Source organism: Scatophagus argus, chromosome 14 (assembly GCF_020382885.2).
Source record: "Scatophagus argus isolate fScaArg1 chromosome 14, fScaArg1.pri, whole genome shotgun sequence".
Lineage (NCBI taxonomy): Eukaryota > Metazoa > Chordata > Actinopteri > Scatophagidae > Scatophagus > Scatophagus argus.
Genome location: NC_058506.1, coordinates 5,254,672 through 5,271,199, shown reverse-complemented (window position 1 = coordinate 5,271,199; position 16,528 = coordinate 5,254,672). Strand labels below are relative to the sequence as shown.

The following is a 16,528-nucleotide window of genomic DNA, read 5'->3' as shown; positions in this document are numbered from 1 at the left end:
GCAAATGAGTTGAATGGAATTTTATTTAAGGTGCTAATGAAGAAGATGGGAAAAAAAAGTCTGATCTTCTGATTCTGAGTCTCTCAGATTCAGTCCAATAGTGAGGACAATCCACAGAATGAACAGGGTCTCTTTAGAAATAGCAGTTTGAAACTGGCAGCTGTTGCTTTGTGTCTACTGGACCATTTCAGGTTATTATTTAGACTGTCCTACAGCCTCTTTTTGCAATCCTTGCAAAATCCTTACAATCCTGCCAAATCCTCAGAATCCTACCAAATTCGAGGCATGGCCATTTTATGGCAATTTCCAACATATATTCATATGTCTTTTGAAATAGGCTTTAACCAGATTTAGATTTGGATTTTAACCATGATTCCAAATTAAGATGTTCTCTTTGCTAATCTCTGGAGATTAGAAAGCACAACACACAAGTGAGAAAAACATTTTTCAGATAGCAGACCTTATGCAATATTCTTAATATTTTAACCTATTCACACTGAAATGGAATGGTTCACTTTTGTTATAATTTTGTGTTTGTTACTTTCTTTCCTCTGAGAGTGAAGATTAGAAATGCAAAGCACCTCTCAGTATATCAAAGGGGAGACGGAGAGTGAATTGTTGAGTGAGGTGAGAGACCCAGCATGTTTCCCTGTGTGCCCCCACACAAAAATAATGATAAAACATAAGAAGGCTTAATGTCTGCAAATGGTGACATGGAGAGTAGGCAAACAAACTCGACTGTGGTACACACATTGTGTGTTTGTGTTGGGCTTATGTGGTTTCTGTCTCCTACAGGAAGAGAGTGTCAGTGAAACAGATAAGGTCTGACTGCAAACATAAAGAAGAGGAAGTCCAGTGCATGTGTGGCCGCTGTTGAGTTATTTGGACTTGCAAACAAATGAAGAGCGAATTCCGAAAAAGGTCTTGTCTCTAAATATTTGTGAAGCATCTAACAAAAACAGAGAAGAGAGATGTAATGAAAAGGCAGGAGATGCAGTGGTGTGAAGAATGGGAAGATGGAATAATGGGAATGAGCACAAGGAGAGTGACCCTGTGGGGAGGGGGGAGAATGAGAGAGAGTGAGAGAGCAAGAGAGAGAGAGAAAGAGAAAGAGAAAGACAGAGAGGGAGAGAGACAGGGAGCAAGCGAGAGAGAGAGTGAGCAAGAGAGAGAGAAAGAGAAAGACAGAGAGAGAGAGAGGGAGCAAGCGAGAGAGAGAGTGAGAGAGAGAGAGAGAGAGAGAGAGAGCAGGATGGGAGGGAGGAAGTCCTACAGTTCAAGACTTGTCATGAAGCACGTCAGACGCTACTTATGAGAGGAGGCAGAGGACCTTTGCCAATAGTAAGGAGTGAGTGAAGTGGAGTCCGGGTGTTTATATGCGAGTGGGGTGACGAGAGAGACCCTCCTCTCTGTGGGTCAGCAGATGAGAGAAGATGAAGAGCCAAATCACCAAGGCCTTCTCCGATTTCTTCTTTGAGTATGAGACCCCACGCCAGGTGCTGGTGAGGAACAGGAGGGTGGGGGTGGTGTGCCGTCTGATCCAGCTGGGGGTCCTGGCCTACATCATAGGGTAAGACCCACACATTCATCCATTTCTTGTTTGCTTGTTTGCTGTGCAGAAGGACAACAGGCAGACTTGGGTTTGCATTCTGTTGCGTGTTTCAACTTGCTCGTATTGTGACACAGTCTGATCTAAATGACCTCTCACAGCAAACCTGCAAATTCCAACATTACATCGTAACCTTGCTCTGAATGATAAAAGAAGAAGGCATCTTATTTGATCTTCTGGATGATTCTTCCAAGGGTTAGAGATACATTTTGTAACTTGCAGGACACTTTTGTATGTAAATATGCACTTTAAACAGAAAGAGCAATGACATATTGAGTGATGGAAAAATGAGAGGACAGATAACATTTTTTATCTGCCCTTCTCAAGTTGAGACAAGAAAGTGCAGCATGCCTGTTAGCCAACGCACACCATGTCCTGGAAATTCACTTCATGGAACAGCATGAAAGTGTGTGTTTTTTGTTAGTTTGAGATTAGTCATGGACTGTTTGTGTCTGTGCATGTCCGTGGCTGTGTGTGTGTGTGTGTGTGTGTGTGTGCGTGTGTGTGTGTGTGTGAGTGTGTGTGAGTGCGCACCTCTGAGCAGCAGAACCTGAGGAGCTGTGTGTGATGAACACGCTGAGGCATATGCTAACACAGATAACAATCAACTGCTGCCCAATTCGCTGCCAAACGGCGCAGAGACGCGTTACCTTCTACTGGTGACACAAAAATGTGATGGAGAAAGAGAAAAATGAAGACAACCTTCTCTCGCTAATGGCGAGGTTATTCTTCAAAAAAGGGGTACCAGCATGCTGATTTAAACTGACTGGAAATGACCTGCTGTTGGTTTCTATTAGTGGTCCATATGTTGCCCTCATCATGGTGCTTCAGTCTCTACAATCATTTAAGCCACAACAAATGAGGTTCATACTCATTTCTCTGCTTTCAAACTTTGACAAATCTTAAGCTGAGGTAGCTGTAAAAGGTGATTTTAGTTTGCATCATGTAGTGATGAAAAAAGGGAACATCCAGAATTTCTTTCGAGGTTTGGTCTCTTGTATGACATAGTTCCCTCCTGTCACCCGTCTTTTGCAGCCATCAGGCCACATTAAAAGTGGTGATGGGCATGGAAGGAGATGTGAGTGTAAAGCTGTCTACTTTCTCCGCTTCATGACTCAAATTGCAGGATGTCAGATCGGAGCAGAAGTCAGTGAGCATCTCCCAGACACTAGCAGTGAACCGGTACACCACTAGTTATCTTCTCAGGAATATTAGATTTCATTTCCTACAAATATTGTTTTTTTATCTTTGTAATTTTATTCATCAGAAAAAAATGCCATTGTTGGGACAATTATTTTACAGCTATATTTTTGTGCAAATTTACTCTCATATACCAAAAATGATGCTTCCTTGGCCAGCCACAGTTTAGGAGTGTACACAACAGATGGTGCTTTGCATAAATCTCTCACAAAAATGATGAATACATGACTGGCTTTAATAGGGAACAGCAGCTCTGGCAAAACTATAATTACTATTCTTTTAATTAATTCCAGTTTTGTCTCTTGACAAAAATACAATCCATTGTTTGCATTTCATGGTGCTTTGTTGAAGGTACGCTCTTTTTTCATTTTGATTTGACTTCCCAAAATGAACACTAATCTCAGAGCCACAGTATGGCAGAGAGGAGGAAACGCTCCCTCCACATCGAGCCTCCTTATGCCTCTGTAGGAGCAGATACACATCTAACTTAGACTGCCGTTTCTGAAGATCCTTCCATTATTTCACGCTCACGGGTTTCGTTATTCCATTAATGTGCTCTATTTTTCCTTCACTCCCTCTTGAATGTAAGCTCCAACTTGCATAATTTGATTTGTGTAACCGATAGAAGTTGAAGCTTTCAGCTCATTGTGCAGGACTTTATTTCAGTCTGCAGTTTGAAAACTGTTTCTGTTCGTCTGTTGCCTTGAGGTGCTTTCATTGCCAGACAAATGAACGTGTGCTGCAATACATGGTGTCCTATAGGCTTTCTGCTAGAGGGTAATTGCTTTTCACACTCTATATAAAATAGCTCTGCGTGTGTGTGTGTACGATATCTTCCCAGTGCACACCAGCTGTTATGCTTACCTCATGGCCACACACACCTTGGTGGGAATCCTTTTATGGGACAAAGAGTTCAGGCAGTCGTAGTCAGCTCAACATAAGTGCAGTTATTTGCTGGTCTTTTATGACCAGAGCAAACCTGGAATATTTAACATTTGTTGTTCAAAGTGCAAATGCTGTAAAACCAGATTGTATGATGCAAGAAGTACTAAGATATTTTGTTTATGCAAAAATAGCAGGGTTTTAACTACTTCATATACAAGTCGGTAGTTTGGTCCACTGGATTCCAACATATAAAGTGATCATCAGATGAATCTGAGGGTTCGTAGGATGGTTATTGATTGAGGAAAAACCAAAGTTCTGCTGCCTACATTTGTGTTTTCATTTTTTTTCCTCTAATCTTTGCTTTTTTTGGTGAATTTAACATATAAAACATTTTGTATGTTCACTTCTTTGAGTCTAAAACAGTTATTTGAAGGTGCAGTGTAAAAATGCAGTGGCAAAAATGGAATAAAGTATTCAGCACAGAAGGAGAGGGTCCTCTTCTATAGAGTCCACCATGTTGCGCTGTCATGTTTTTACAGAAGACCAGCCCAAAGACAAATCAAATGTTCTTTCACGTTTCTTTCTTTCTAGTGGCAGAGACAAAGGGACAACGTCCCTTTGGTAGGACTGCTAACAGCTTATTGACATCTGAAACATGACAAGCAGCTCCAACAGACAGCAAGCCAAAAACACTGGCTGATACTTGAATCAAGATTGTATTAATAAACACGCAAGCTGACATTTTATTATCACTATTCCGATTCCTCAGACTTACTGTCTGTAGATTAGCTGGGAAAGTTTCATTACTGCCCGTGTAATTAGTGGTGTCTAACGTTATGGTAACACATCCTATTGACTTTGTTGATGAGTCACTTTCAGTTTCTTAACAGACACGTAACATATTTGGAAAGTGGCAAGAGTCCACTTTAAAATAAATATTAGTAAATATTCTGTATATTGAGATTCCACATGTCAGATTTTTGGTGGTAAAGAGATGAGTGTGAGCACCCTGACATTGCACAAACACAATGTTTGAACATGTGTCCCTGTGGGGTTTGCTGCCGGCATATGGGATATGTGCAGACTGTTGACATCTGTGACATCACCGCTATACATGCCCTGCCTGACAAAATGCTTTCTGTGCCTCTTACAGGTGGGTTTTCATATACGAGAAAGGCTACCAGTCCACAGACACGGCAGTAAGCTCTGTCTTCAGCAAAATGAAGGGTGTGGGCTATACCAATGTGAATGGAACTGAGAGAGTCTGGGATGTGGCTGACTATGTCTTCCCTTCGCAGGTTGGTGACTGATTGGCTGAAGCCTTTCACTCATGTGGGAACATTCAATATGTGCTCATCGCATGACTCCTTATTGGTCAGTAATCTGTTTTGTACCTGGAGCAAGTCACTGACCATTATTGGCAGGATTATGGTAAATCTGGGTCAGACTCAGATGCCATTAAGTGCATGAATCAAACTGTCAGAGTGAATAAACTTCAGGTTGAGTCAGACGAACAACATCAAAATCTTTTATCCCTGAATAACGTTTCTCTGGTCTCTGGTCAGATCATGACAAAAAAATCAAGGCTGAGTCATGCTTTCAAAACATCCGTGTTTGACCAGATTTTATGCCAAATCTAATCAGTGATGACACAATGATAATGATTTGTCAACATCAAAGCGTCTGCGTGTGTTCCAAAAGTCATTGTGTGAATCCAGTAAAGAAGAGAGCAAACAACCTATCAAAAGTAAAACTCAAATAAATGTCTTTGTTTACTTAAAATGTTGCTAGGTCCTGTTATCTGTAGGAAAGAAACCACACAGTGATGCTGTTCTGTTTGCCTTGAGGATTGGGTGTGGTCCTTTTTTAATTCAGAGCAGGTTGGTCACCTGGTTTGCCATGTTAACCCCAAACCAAAGATGAAAAGGTCACTTTGGTCTCAAACTTTAGTCAGGTATCAGCTACCAGTTTATTTTTATTCTGAAAACCACCTCTTTATCTGTGAGTACTCCCGCCCACGTGGGTTGAGTGGGCGGGTTGAGTTTGACAGAAACTGAATAAAATAGTTCACATTCTGATTATGCTCCCTGTGACAATGATCTTAATGGTCAGTGTATCAGATCTACCACCTTATATCAAGAAAGAGCCCTCTTATCAAAATATATATGAATAATGTTAAGATAATAGTTCAGCATACTACTTTTATAACTGTCATGCTAAATATAGCCAGAGGCTGGTTAGCTTAGCTTAGCATAGTGTAGCTTAGCTTAGCTTAGTTTAACATAGAATACAGACTGGGGAAACATCTTGCCTGACTATGTACAAAGGCAACAAAATCTGGCCAACAGCACCTCTAACTGTGTGTTCAGAGGCAGCGAGAATGCATACAAGCATACATAGAATGCAAGCCAATGGAAAGGTATGATTAGATGCAAATTTGCCCTCAGTCAGCATGAAACTGATGCAAAGATGTGAAAGATCAAAGGGATAAAAAGAAAAAAAGAAAGACAAAACTGCAGTCTCTGCTGAGTTCTGGGGCTGAGCGATCAGACAAACACAAACGGACGCCCAACCTCAGATGTGGTTGGTGCATCCATTGCTAGCAGGCTTACAGCTAACTTCTGTATAGTTGGTACAATGGCTGTTTGGGGCAAATGAACACAGACTGAACAAAAAGACCACCAGTCAAATTTACACGAATGATGAGAGACAAATTTTTTTAGCTCTCAGCAAGAAGGCAAAAAAGCACATTCCCCAAGATGTCAAACCATGCCCTTAAGCTGAAAACTGACCGTGGACAGAACAACACTGACATGACTTTTTGGGATGTAAAAGCTTTTGTTTGATGGTGTCAGTAAGGTCACACTGGAATACAGCTAATGTTTGACAGACTAACTACAGTAAACTTTAGCATGTTGTTTAACAACTACTGCATCCTTCTTTGTTACTGTCCATTTCATGGCGTAATGATATTTCAAAAAAGAAAAAAAAATAACACATTACTTCTGTCAATCCTAAACCCCAGGGAGACTCATCTTTTGTGGTTATGACAAACTACATTATAACTGAAGGTCAAAAGATGGGAAAGTGTCCAGAGGTAGGTGATCCTTTCTTCTTTTTCTTCTCGTCTTCTCCCTCATTTCTTTTTCCTCTCTGTTTTCTCCTTCTCCCTCTAACTTATACACTTCCATAAATAGTAAAACAAAACGGAAATTGTGTCTCATTCCAAGACTGTTTCAGTAATTGGGTAATTGTGTAAATGTTGAATACCAGAAAAGATCTTTTTAAACATATTGGCCTCATGATGACAGAACCAGCAATTTTCTATATGCTACAGAATATCACAGTAAATTCCAAACTTTATTTTCACTTTGTTGTTTTCATATTTGAATGAACCAGTTGTTTCTTCAAATTCACATTCCACGCTTGCCTTCACACACTGACCCAAATCTCTTGTGTATAACAGCTCGCAGGCAAGCACAACTGCAGCACAAACGCCGACTGTGAAGGAGGGAGTTTCAAACGTACGGGACACGGTAAATCCTGACGGCCTGACAGTGTGTGACTTCAGCAGTCCTCACTAAGTAACTGTCTGCCCGTCTGCAGTCAAACTCAAATCAATCCAAGTTTTTGGCTTTTTATTATCTTGTTTAGTTTCACCAGAGATTAAAGCCCTCCTTAAACTTAAACTTCCCAAAGTCAGTGACAGCCCCATAATGTACTGTATGGAGCAGAGGACCATGTCAGGTTATGAAACAGTGTATTTGCAAAATGGGTTGTGGCCCTTCTGAACTGTTGTGTGACAGGGTATCAAACCAAACCACAAACCAAAATACACCAGATCTGACTCGTCATTGTCACTGCTAAGGTAAACATTCAGACGTAATAATTCATGCATCGGTCTTGTCCAGCAGTGAGAAAAAAGAAGAGATTAAATCAACAACCGCTCTTAGCAACCAAACACGTAGTGTGTGTATTCGGCTTACTGATCTCTGAGGCACGCAAGTAAAACCCTGCCTTAGGCAAGCAGACACATGCATGTATATTTAAGCTAGATGTCACAATAACTCCTGTGCATAAGGGCTGACATAAATCATGCGCACACGGAGACATTAAAAACAAATAACCAAAGTTATGAGCTTTTTTAATAGCTCCAAATATACACAGCATCATCAGCAAGTTCAAAGAACAGTTATATAAATTTATTGTCCTCCATCTGTCCCAGGGTTACATTCTGAGCCTTTCAAGTCCTCTGTGACTCACATCCACTTCAATAAGACCAGTGTTAGTCAAAGCTTTAGATCTGTCTGTTTCAGACCAGTCAAATTCACCTCCAGGTGCTAGCAGCTCTTTAGAAGCGGCATTCTGTCTCTAGGCTTGTAGACAAGTAAACATGGGGGGGACGCCCCTGTGGCTAAACAAACCGGTGGGCTCAAGTGGAAAGTCAGAGACTGAACGCCTCCTAGAGAACTGTCCGTGGACTCAGCTAGCACACGATGAGAGAGCTTGATAGCAAAGTAGCCGATAACAGGGTGAGAAATTATAAGTAAGGACCGGGCCCAGATAAAGGAAACAGCTTATTTCAGCGCTTGCTTTGCTTCACTTTTCTATCTTGCTAGCCGTGGTTGATGCCAGTTCAAGATAAGACGATTAAAGCATGCGTCTTATTTCTGCTGCTCGAAACACATGTGCTTCTGTGTTTCTGTTTCAAGGACAAATGACGGGAGTCTGTGTGAGCACCACTAAGACCTGTGAGGTGTTGGCTTGGTGCCCTGTTGAAAATGATCTCAACATACCAGAGTATGTGGAAACACTGAATTATTCATACTGCAAACTAATACTGACTTGCAATGCATGTGACAATGATTGGTAATGATTCTGTGATTTGATACTATTTTCTCTTCTGTTTATTTCCATCCAGTCCCCCTCTGTTGATGTCTGCAGAGAACTACACACTCTTCATCAAAAATTCTGTGACGTTCCCCTTATTTGGCGTCACAAGGTGATGGACTTCATCCATGTTGCATTTAAATAAGCAATTAATGATAAAATCACATGTTTACTTGTCAGGGTTAGGGCTTCTCTGCTAGTGAAACAGTATCCTCTGTGACTCTGGAGAAGTTTGACAAAATAAGCCTGATGATGTCCCTGAGGTTAGGTTGAGTTTGACGTGAGACATGAAGAACTGACAAAAAAATGTAGTTAAAACTCAGGGCATAGAGTTTTTAAAGACATGGTCATTTACCAGGCAGGGAAGATTAATAAAAGATTGTGATGAACTGCAGTATGGGAATCGTAGGAGCTATTGTTTTTGGAGCTTGAGTCTTTCCAGGAAGTAATAGTCAGGATACTTTGGCTTCTGCTGCTCCTATTTATAGTGTTTTTTATTTTTATTTCATTAATTCGATCTCTCAAAGTCTAATTTACTGAAAAAGCCCTTCAAGCTTGAAAGTTTTGCCACACTATGGGTTTAAACCCATTCATTTGTGCTGTAGATGATGTTGAAGGATGAAGGAAGCTTTTTAAATAACAGGTGATCATTTAACAATGTTTTGGAACTCAGTGTGATGTTAATAATGCAGTAATAATGCAATATAACTGCATTTTGTAATGACCAATTGTGTTTTCAGGAGTAACCTGGTGGAAGGTATTGATGCTGAATACATCAGCCATTGTCTTCATGAGCCAGAGGATGCTCCACTGTGTCCCATATTCAGATTGGGAGACATAGTTAAACTGTCTGGCTTCAACTTTGAAACAATAGCCAGAGTGGTAAGTCAGCTTTCTCAGACTGTCACTCAACACCGAATGGATAGGAATGTTTTTTAAGTCCATTCCCTCTAATAATCAGGGTTATTTGGTGGTTTCTTTCTTTTGTCTCTCTTGTTATCATGTAGACTTATATCAGTATGCATTACGTGTGTCCTGACAGGGTGGGGCCATTGGTATTGTGGTCGACTGGACATGTAACTTTGATGTAGATGTAAAACACTGTAAACCAAAGTACAACTTTCACGGCCTGTACGGAAACCCTGATGAGACTGACAAAGCCAGAGCTTCAGTTGGCTACAATTTCAGGTGAGCAAATATCCATCACTGGATGTGCATAAACTGCTTTCACTGCAGAAATACCTCTTTAAGATTTTGGAAAAAATGCTTATTTTGCATTTTCACTGAGAGTTAGATGAGAAGAAAGATACCACTCTCTTACATAAGCTTAGCATAAAGACTGGAAACAGGGGGAAAACATTATTCTGGCTCTATTTTTCAAGGTGTACAAAGAAAATATTTACCAAACACTTTGGCAAATGCATTCCATGAAACGTAACATGACACATTACTGTTTGTAGGTATGCAAAGCATTATTTGGAAGACAAGGTTCAGAAAAGAACCCTTCTCAAGGTGTTTGGGATCAGGATAGATATCATTGTGCAGTCACTGGTGAGTCTTTTATATTCTATTGATACAAATTTCTGACTTGTATAGGGTGAAAGAAAACATTGAATCATTGGCACTTTGTCTTTCACAGGCAAGAAAATTTGACATAATCCCAACACTGACAGCTATAGGCTCTGGAGTGGGAATATTTGGAGTGGTACGTTGCAGCCTCGTTAATAACCATTATTTATAATCTGTCAAATCATTTGGAAACAAGCTAAAATATTTCCGGTTCTTTTTCAGGCCACTGTAGTGTGTGACTTGGTGCTGCTCTATTTGCTACCAAAAAGAGAATTTTACAAGAACATGAAATTCAAATACACAAACACACATGCACAGGTAAGATGCGTATGACCTTCATATGTTGTTGTAATATAATATCAATTTGAACACAAGGTGGCAGCAGAGATGCATTTGAAAGTCAATAATAGTCCAGACAGACAGGACAGACATCAACAGTATTGAAGGGTATTGTTCATTATCTGAACATCTTTTAGACCTGTCTCAGTACTCTCAGTGAAGAGAGAACGCCACACACCTCCGACCTAGACATCATCACAAGCACACACAAGCAGTAACCTCCAGTAGCCATCAGATTAATGCTGTGTTTATTCCCCTAACATTCATGGCCAGTGCAGGATCATCCATGTTTGGTACAATACAGCCTTTTATCTGATAGAAGATGAAATCTTCTCCCATCCCCCGCAGACAGTTTCCGGCTTTAACTGAAACAGGCAGAACATTTTGTATTTACAGCATGACAGCGAGTCACTTGGTTTAGACTCAAGCGTCTATTACGTCCTTGAAGCAAAAGCAAGACAAGTCCAAGGCACTCAGCAGTCCAACGTGAGTGCATGTTGAAGTTTAGACTCTAGACTTTTGTTTTCTTTTTCCTTTTTTTTGCAATGCATATGACGATGAGGAGAATCCTTTTTTGTCATTACCCGAGAAATCGAAATGGTTCCTATCTTGTCAATTCTAACTTTTATCCTACAGGACCCTGATTCAGAGGCAGGTAGCACAGAGACTGAGGAATCTAAAGTAAGAGATTCACAGTTTATCAGTCCAATAAACCCTCTTTGATTTGGTTCCTGTGATGGCTAATGTCGTTTTTATCTGCTTTCCCTGTTGTAGAAGTGACCTGGGAGCTAATTTAAAAAAGGTACTACATTGAAGGTGTGCTGCACTGGAACCCTGCAATAGATCCTGCAGGACAACACGCACACACACTCTAAATGGACTTGGGATTGGAGAGGCCAAATGACACTGCTCCATGTGTCCATCTTCTGCCAACATCTTCCCTCTTCTTAAGCCACCCTGAGAAACTGTGACTCTTACTATTGTAGCATAGCTCAGCCATATGTGTACTTATTCGGGTGTAGCTTGGTTTTCTTTTGTGCACACTTCGGGTGTAACCTTCACCTCTTAACCGTCTCCATATTCATACAGGTGGAAGAACAATTTTCCGGCACCTCATTGTTTATGTGTGTACACAAATCAGACATAAGTCAGCCATTACCTGTCCGTGTCTTTGCCAAAGTAAAATATACACACCCATACTGTGAGGATGTGCCACCGTCAGAGTGCTTTATCCCCTGTGTGCACCTTGTGATCAACAAATGAATTCAATAAAAGATGTACAGTAATGTTACTGCTTTCTTCTTTTGCCTCATTGTGCAAGCAGTCCAAAAGGCACACGTGAAAAAGGGTTCAAATTTTCTTTTTTATTGTCTTTGATTATGTCCAGGTGTACAAAAAGCATGCAAAAAATAGCTTCTTTATATATATATATATTGGTACATATTTACATTGTAACAGCCGCAATAACATTGTGCCATGCTTCTGTTTTAGTATGAGAGACTTGACTCAGGTGAGCGAGAAAAACATTCAGAGAAATGCACATGGTAACACGAGACAGACGTCCAGAAATACGGAGACAGCAGGCACCTTCGACACACACATCAGGACAGTCACGTAAGATACACAGCAGCGATCAAATCATCCCTGACTTACTATTATGTACAAACTCTTCTACAGTCCTCCTCCTTGGGATGCGATTGTGACCTGAAATCATGAGAAATTCATGACTGTCACTCACTTCCTCTGTTGCGTTCGTGGCAACTGCACTTGTTGATTTTCCCTCTAGGTGAACAAACTTCTGCCAAGGTTGCCAGTCCGAAAAACATCTCAACATATTACTTAAAAATAGTATGAAGCATCTATCTGCATCCAGATGTGCACCAAAAGAGTAATAGACTGTTGTGCTGATTTTCAGATAGTCTTAAGTATTAGGGCTTTCCACAGGGATGAATTGTGCAGTGTTGTAAAGGGGTCATACAGGTGACCATTAAGTTATGGCCATTTAATTATATTAGGCAAAAACAGCAAAATCTATTGGCATAAAAAATAACTAGAGGAGGAATTAAAGAATTACAACATGAAAACTTAGAGTAAAGGACTTTATATTAATGGTAATGGACTGTGCACAAAAAGCAACTCTTTCTCAATCCATTGTCTAATTTTCTATAAAACATAACTGAAATCTGTTATATTGATATTCTAATGCAACAGAAAACAGAACAAGAGAAAAATAACCATAGAAAAGGTAGACAGACGTTGAAGTCCAGCCAGTGATCATCCATCACTGTGTCTCTACAGAAAATCTTGAACACAAAGGTGCTATTTCACGCTGTTCCTGTGCTCTGAGCCCTGCACATGTAATGGGGTGTACAGTGTTGTAGCATTGTGCATCATTTCTGCAGTAAAAACCACAAGTCCTTTGCCCCAGCTATAAAACATTCACAATTCTGCTATTACATGGATGTGCACAACAAAAAGAACAAAAAGAGACCAATGTTCTTACAGCAGCTGTTACAGCATTTTGACACATACATTGGAATAAGTACGAGGAAAATGTTAAAGTAGTAGTTATTAATAGTTTCATTTGTAAAAAACCTAAGTAGCAATGCTGTGACATGCAGATCAATATCCAAGAGCAAAAAGCACAGCAGTGAGAACACACCAATACACAGTAAAAATGGTTTTTTACAGGTGAGCCACGTAGTTTTGTCCTTGATCACTATAACTTTAAAATGTATCTGTATGTGGAAAAGTGCAAATATTTAAACCTAAGCAGTGTTTTAGTTTCTTCGACAAGGACAACTAAAATACAGATAAAGGGATGAGTGGCCTGCTCTGACGGCAGGGGAATGAGCCAGTAATGCACCAATGATAAAGACAACAGCAATATTGCACCTCTGACTCTGATAAATGTCCTCACACTCACACAAATGGAAAGCTGTCAATACCTACATTAAAAAAATCATTCTCATAAGAATATACAGAGCCTTAAACAGTTTATCAAATAAAGTAAAAACACACCATTTTTGGTTCAAACAGCCCTTCGTTGAAGGTTAACCTGCCAACTAATCTCAATCCCTTCTTTCATCCTCATTAGAGAGAAGGAGGAAAATAAAGAAGTCATTCACTGAATGACCACAAACCCTAATTTTAAACTGCATATACAACATTTCAGACAATTATACATTAATATCCACTTATCCTCTACAAACAGGCCATATTTTACTGAACAATAAAATAAAAAGATAAACCGTAAAGCTTTACATTATCCAGCACTCACATGGTAATAAAGTTGACAATTTACTGTCAACAGCATTCATGATTTTTCTGCATAAATTCCTCGCCTCGGTGAACATAAATCCCTAAACACAGAAGCTCAACAAGAGTATGTGGAAGGCTTTGCCATTCAGAGTCTATCAGTCCCCCTCAGTGAACCCCCTCTGAACTTAGCATCCTTCACTGGAGGATACTGAGGGCAGCATTAATCGAGGAAACCCAAAGTGCCACACTCCAAGTTTCTAATCAGCCACACTGGGCACCGCACTGAAGTGGATGGGGAAGTGTTACTGTTGACATCCTGGGTCTAATCATGACACTGAAATGCTCTCCTTCACTGCGGTTCACGAGATCTGAACACTCTGCCAGCCAAACAGGCTTTCTTTCACAGAGCGTTGCACCCGGCCAAAGAGGAGAAAGAATCAAAATGGAGTTACATAAATGTTTATCTGAGGCGAGGAGCTGCTGTGGAGGCAGAAATGCTCACATCGATTTGAGTCGGCGGAGACAAAACAACCCACACATTTGTTTTTTTAAAGTTAGCCAACTACCTCTAAAGGCAAATGGGAGGAATCATATCATAAGAAAATAAAATGTTCTTTTGCCATTCATCCATAATCTTAACACTGGTGATCTCACAGGATTAGCAGGATAAATACCTGGCTTATCCAGCTCTACAAACATCTATAGCTAGCTGGAACTTCAGAAAGGTCAGCCAGGCAAATTACTGCGGTTAGGGACTGTACGAAAATTATCGGGATAGGAAGGATGAATGTTATATTTCATTTTTTTAAACTTCATGGCTCTTCCCAGCAATACTAATATTACATTTGGACATGAATCTACATATAGCCACCATTGTGAATACAGTAAATGGCTGAAACTGAATAAGAATATAGGATGACCTATGGCCTTTTCTTTTTTACTTACAATAGTAAAGAAAGGGAAGAAGAAAATTACTTACCTGGAAGAAAACAATAATTAACAATGTTCAAATTAAAAAAAAAACCCTTCTCATCACTTCCAAAAACACAATACTACCCTCCCCTTAGAAAAAAGGAGACAATTATAACCTTCCCTGTTTCTAACCTCTCATCCCCACTTAATAATTTATGCACAGTCCCTTAACCTGGATAACTTAGATTTAGTTTCTTCTGCAAGATAACTTATTGAAGTTTAAGTTGGACAATGAGATTATTCATGCCTTTAAATCAGCTCTGCATCCAAGAATGTTGTGTAACATCAAATTCTAATTTAGAGCATAGTTTCTGTCCTTCCTTGTCTGTTCACACTCACTAACAAACACTGAAATGTTCAAATTTCTGTCACAATTCCTTCATATTAAATCATGAAGAGATAATGTTACAAAAGCAGAAATCCTCAGACGAACAACACAGAGTAGGCAAAGAAGCGTGAAATGACTTCTAACACAAAAATAATTACACATCACACTGCAGCAAAAGTCACTTTGTGTTCAAGCACAGCGAAGTCGCTGTCCTTTCTGTGCGATCACCCTCAGACAGCTGACTTCCTTTCCTTCACGTCAGAAAAGTTTAACCAGTTAGGCCTGAGGACTGTGAAAGCAGCATAGAAGAACTTCAACTTTAACACAAAGCTCCAAAATAAAAACTACTGATGGCACATAAACAGGAAAAGGGCTGTGAGCCGCTAACACTGAGGACACCTCAAGACATCTATGTACAATATTAAAACCACTGGTCATTGATCGTAGATAAAAAGCCCTATAGTTCACTGGGGAGACAATATGGTGTAATTTACATGCTGAAGTTTGGGACGATTATTGAAGAGGGATTTTGTTATACGATGTTGAGGGTTAATATTTATCATGCAGATAGCTAAAAAAAAGTCTGAGTTTTTTTCCCACATTGCAGCGTGATGCCAGCTGACAAACATGTCTTGTTTTTCCTCCCACAACAATTTTCAACTGTTAATGATCCAGAAATTCAGCAGAGCTCCCCTTCTTATCGGTTCACTGAAGCCAGACACAACTGTAAGTGGTTTTAAGCAGTTTAGACAAAGAACATTCGAGTTCATACTTGGTGAACAGAGAGTCCACATTGGAGAAGCGTGGGAAATTGGAATAAGAAAGCATACTCCGAGGCTAACAGGAAGCAAAAATGAAAGAAAGCCTGAGCATAAAAGTCTGAATGTTGACTCTAGCAACATATCAGATTTAAAACCTTGAGTTTCTTCAGTGTATAGATAAACTTGCAGTGTGTTACTGATTAACAGGCAAAGTGCAGATGAACCGGTGAGCGCTCAGTGGTTCAAGCAAAGTGACGTGAAGGGGGCGGAGTTGAAGAAAGAAATGTCACCTGACTGGAACATCGATAAGACTCAAGAGGAGGGCTCGTCTTCATGAAGGTCCTCCAGCTCTCCTTCTCTGGGTCCATCTCCTGTGCTGCTCTTTCTGAAAGGGAGAAAGAGAGAGAAAACAGTCGATACGAGCAGTTCCTTTGACGAATTTCAGTCGGGGGCATCCGCACAAAGGTCCGCATGATCGTACAGCTAAGCTTATGCCTTATCTGTCCAAATGCAGCAGGGAACCAGAGAAGCTGTTTTCCCATTTTATAGCTACATGATGAATATTAAAAAACACAACAAAATGCCTTATCGATGTAGCAGCATTAAAGACAGCAGCAGCGAGATGGCAAGACTCTCTGGGATGAGAGCTGGGGAAAGGGCTGCTCCATCACTTCTCGTGATGGGGATAAGTGAGAGTTGAGCAGTCTAAGATGA

At 40.2% G+C, this 16,528-nt stretch overlaps 2 protein-coding genes across 8 annotated transcripts in view; one reads left to right on the top strand and one right to left on the bottom strand.

Annotated features, from left to right (window-relative positions):
• Nucleotides 1-1,264: 1,264 nt before the first annotated feature.
• On the top strand, nt 1,265-11,783 carry p2rx1 (purinergic receptor P2X, ligand-gated ion channel, 1). 3 transcript variants are annotated; one of them, XM_046409960.1, is made up of 14 exons: nt 1,265-1,570; nt 4,848-4,992; nt 6,720-6,791; nt 7,161-7,218; nt 8,407-8,494; nt 8,616-8,696; nt 9,325-9,466; nt 9,627-9,772; nt 10,045-10,135; nt 10,224-10,289; nt 10,376-10,471; nt 10,889-10,978; nt 11,129-11,173; nt 11,267-11,783. In XM_046409960.1, the coding sequence occupies exons 1-14, from the start codon at nt 1,434-1,436 to the stop codon at nt 11,270-11,272; spliced, it is 1,263 nt and encodes a 420-aa protein (XP_046265916.1). In that variant the 5' UTR covers nt 1,265-1,433; the 3' UTR covers nt 11,273-11,783. The 3 variants fall into 3 exon arrangements, with proteins under 3 accessions (XP_046265916.1, XP_046265915.1, XP_046265917.1); XM_046409959.1 differs by having other exon boundaries at nt 7,161-7,230; XM_046409961.1 differs by lacking the exon at nt 10,889-10,978 and having other exon boundaries at nt 1,268-1,570; nt 7,161-7,230.
• Nucleotides 11,784-11,836: 53 nt separating this feature from the next.
• Nucleotides 11,837-16,528, bottom strand: part of camkk1a (calcium/calmodulin-dependent protein kinase kinase 1, alpha a) — a 54,654-nt gene continuing 49,962 nt past the window's right edge. For 3 of the 5 annotated variants that reach the window (XM_046409954.1, XM_046409957.1, XM_046409955.1), the window contains one exon: nt 11,837-16,199. In XM_046409954.1, coding sequence (XP_046265910.1) covers nt 16,127-16,199 — 73 coding nt within the window. In that variant the 3' untranslated portion in view covers nt 11,837-16,126. The remainder of the gene's footprint in view (nt 16,200-16,528) is intronic. The other 2 variants (XM_046409956.1, XM_046409958.1) reach the window with 1 other exon arrangement.

Bases quoted from the DNA above. Each gene is read 5' to 3' on its own strand.
- p2rx1 (XM_046409959.1), top strand. From the start codon at position 1,434: ATGAAGAGCCAAATCACCAAGGCCTTCTCCGATTTCTTCTTTGAGTAT. The intron at 8,495-8,615 runs GTATGTGGAAAC...ATTTCCATCCAG, and splicing joins AATGATCTCAACATACCAGA to TCCCCCTCTGTTGATGTCTG. The intron at 10,979-11,128 runs GTGAGTGCATGT...TTTATCCTACAG, and splicing joins AAGGCACTCAGCAGTCCAAC to GACCCTGATTCAGAGGCAGG.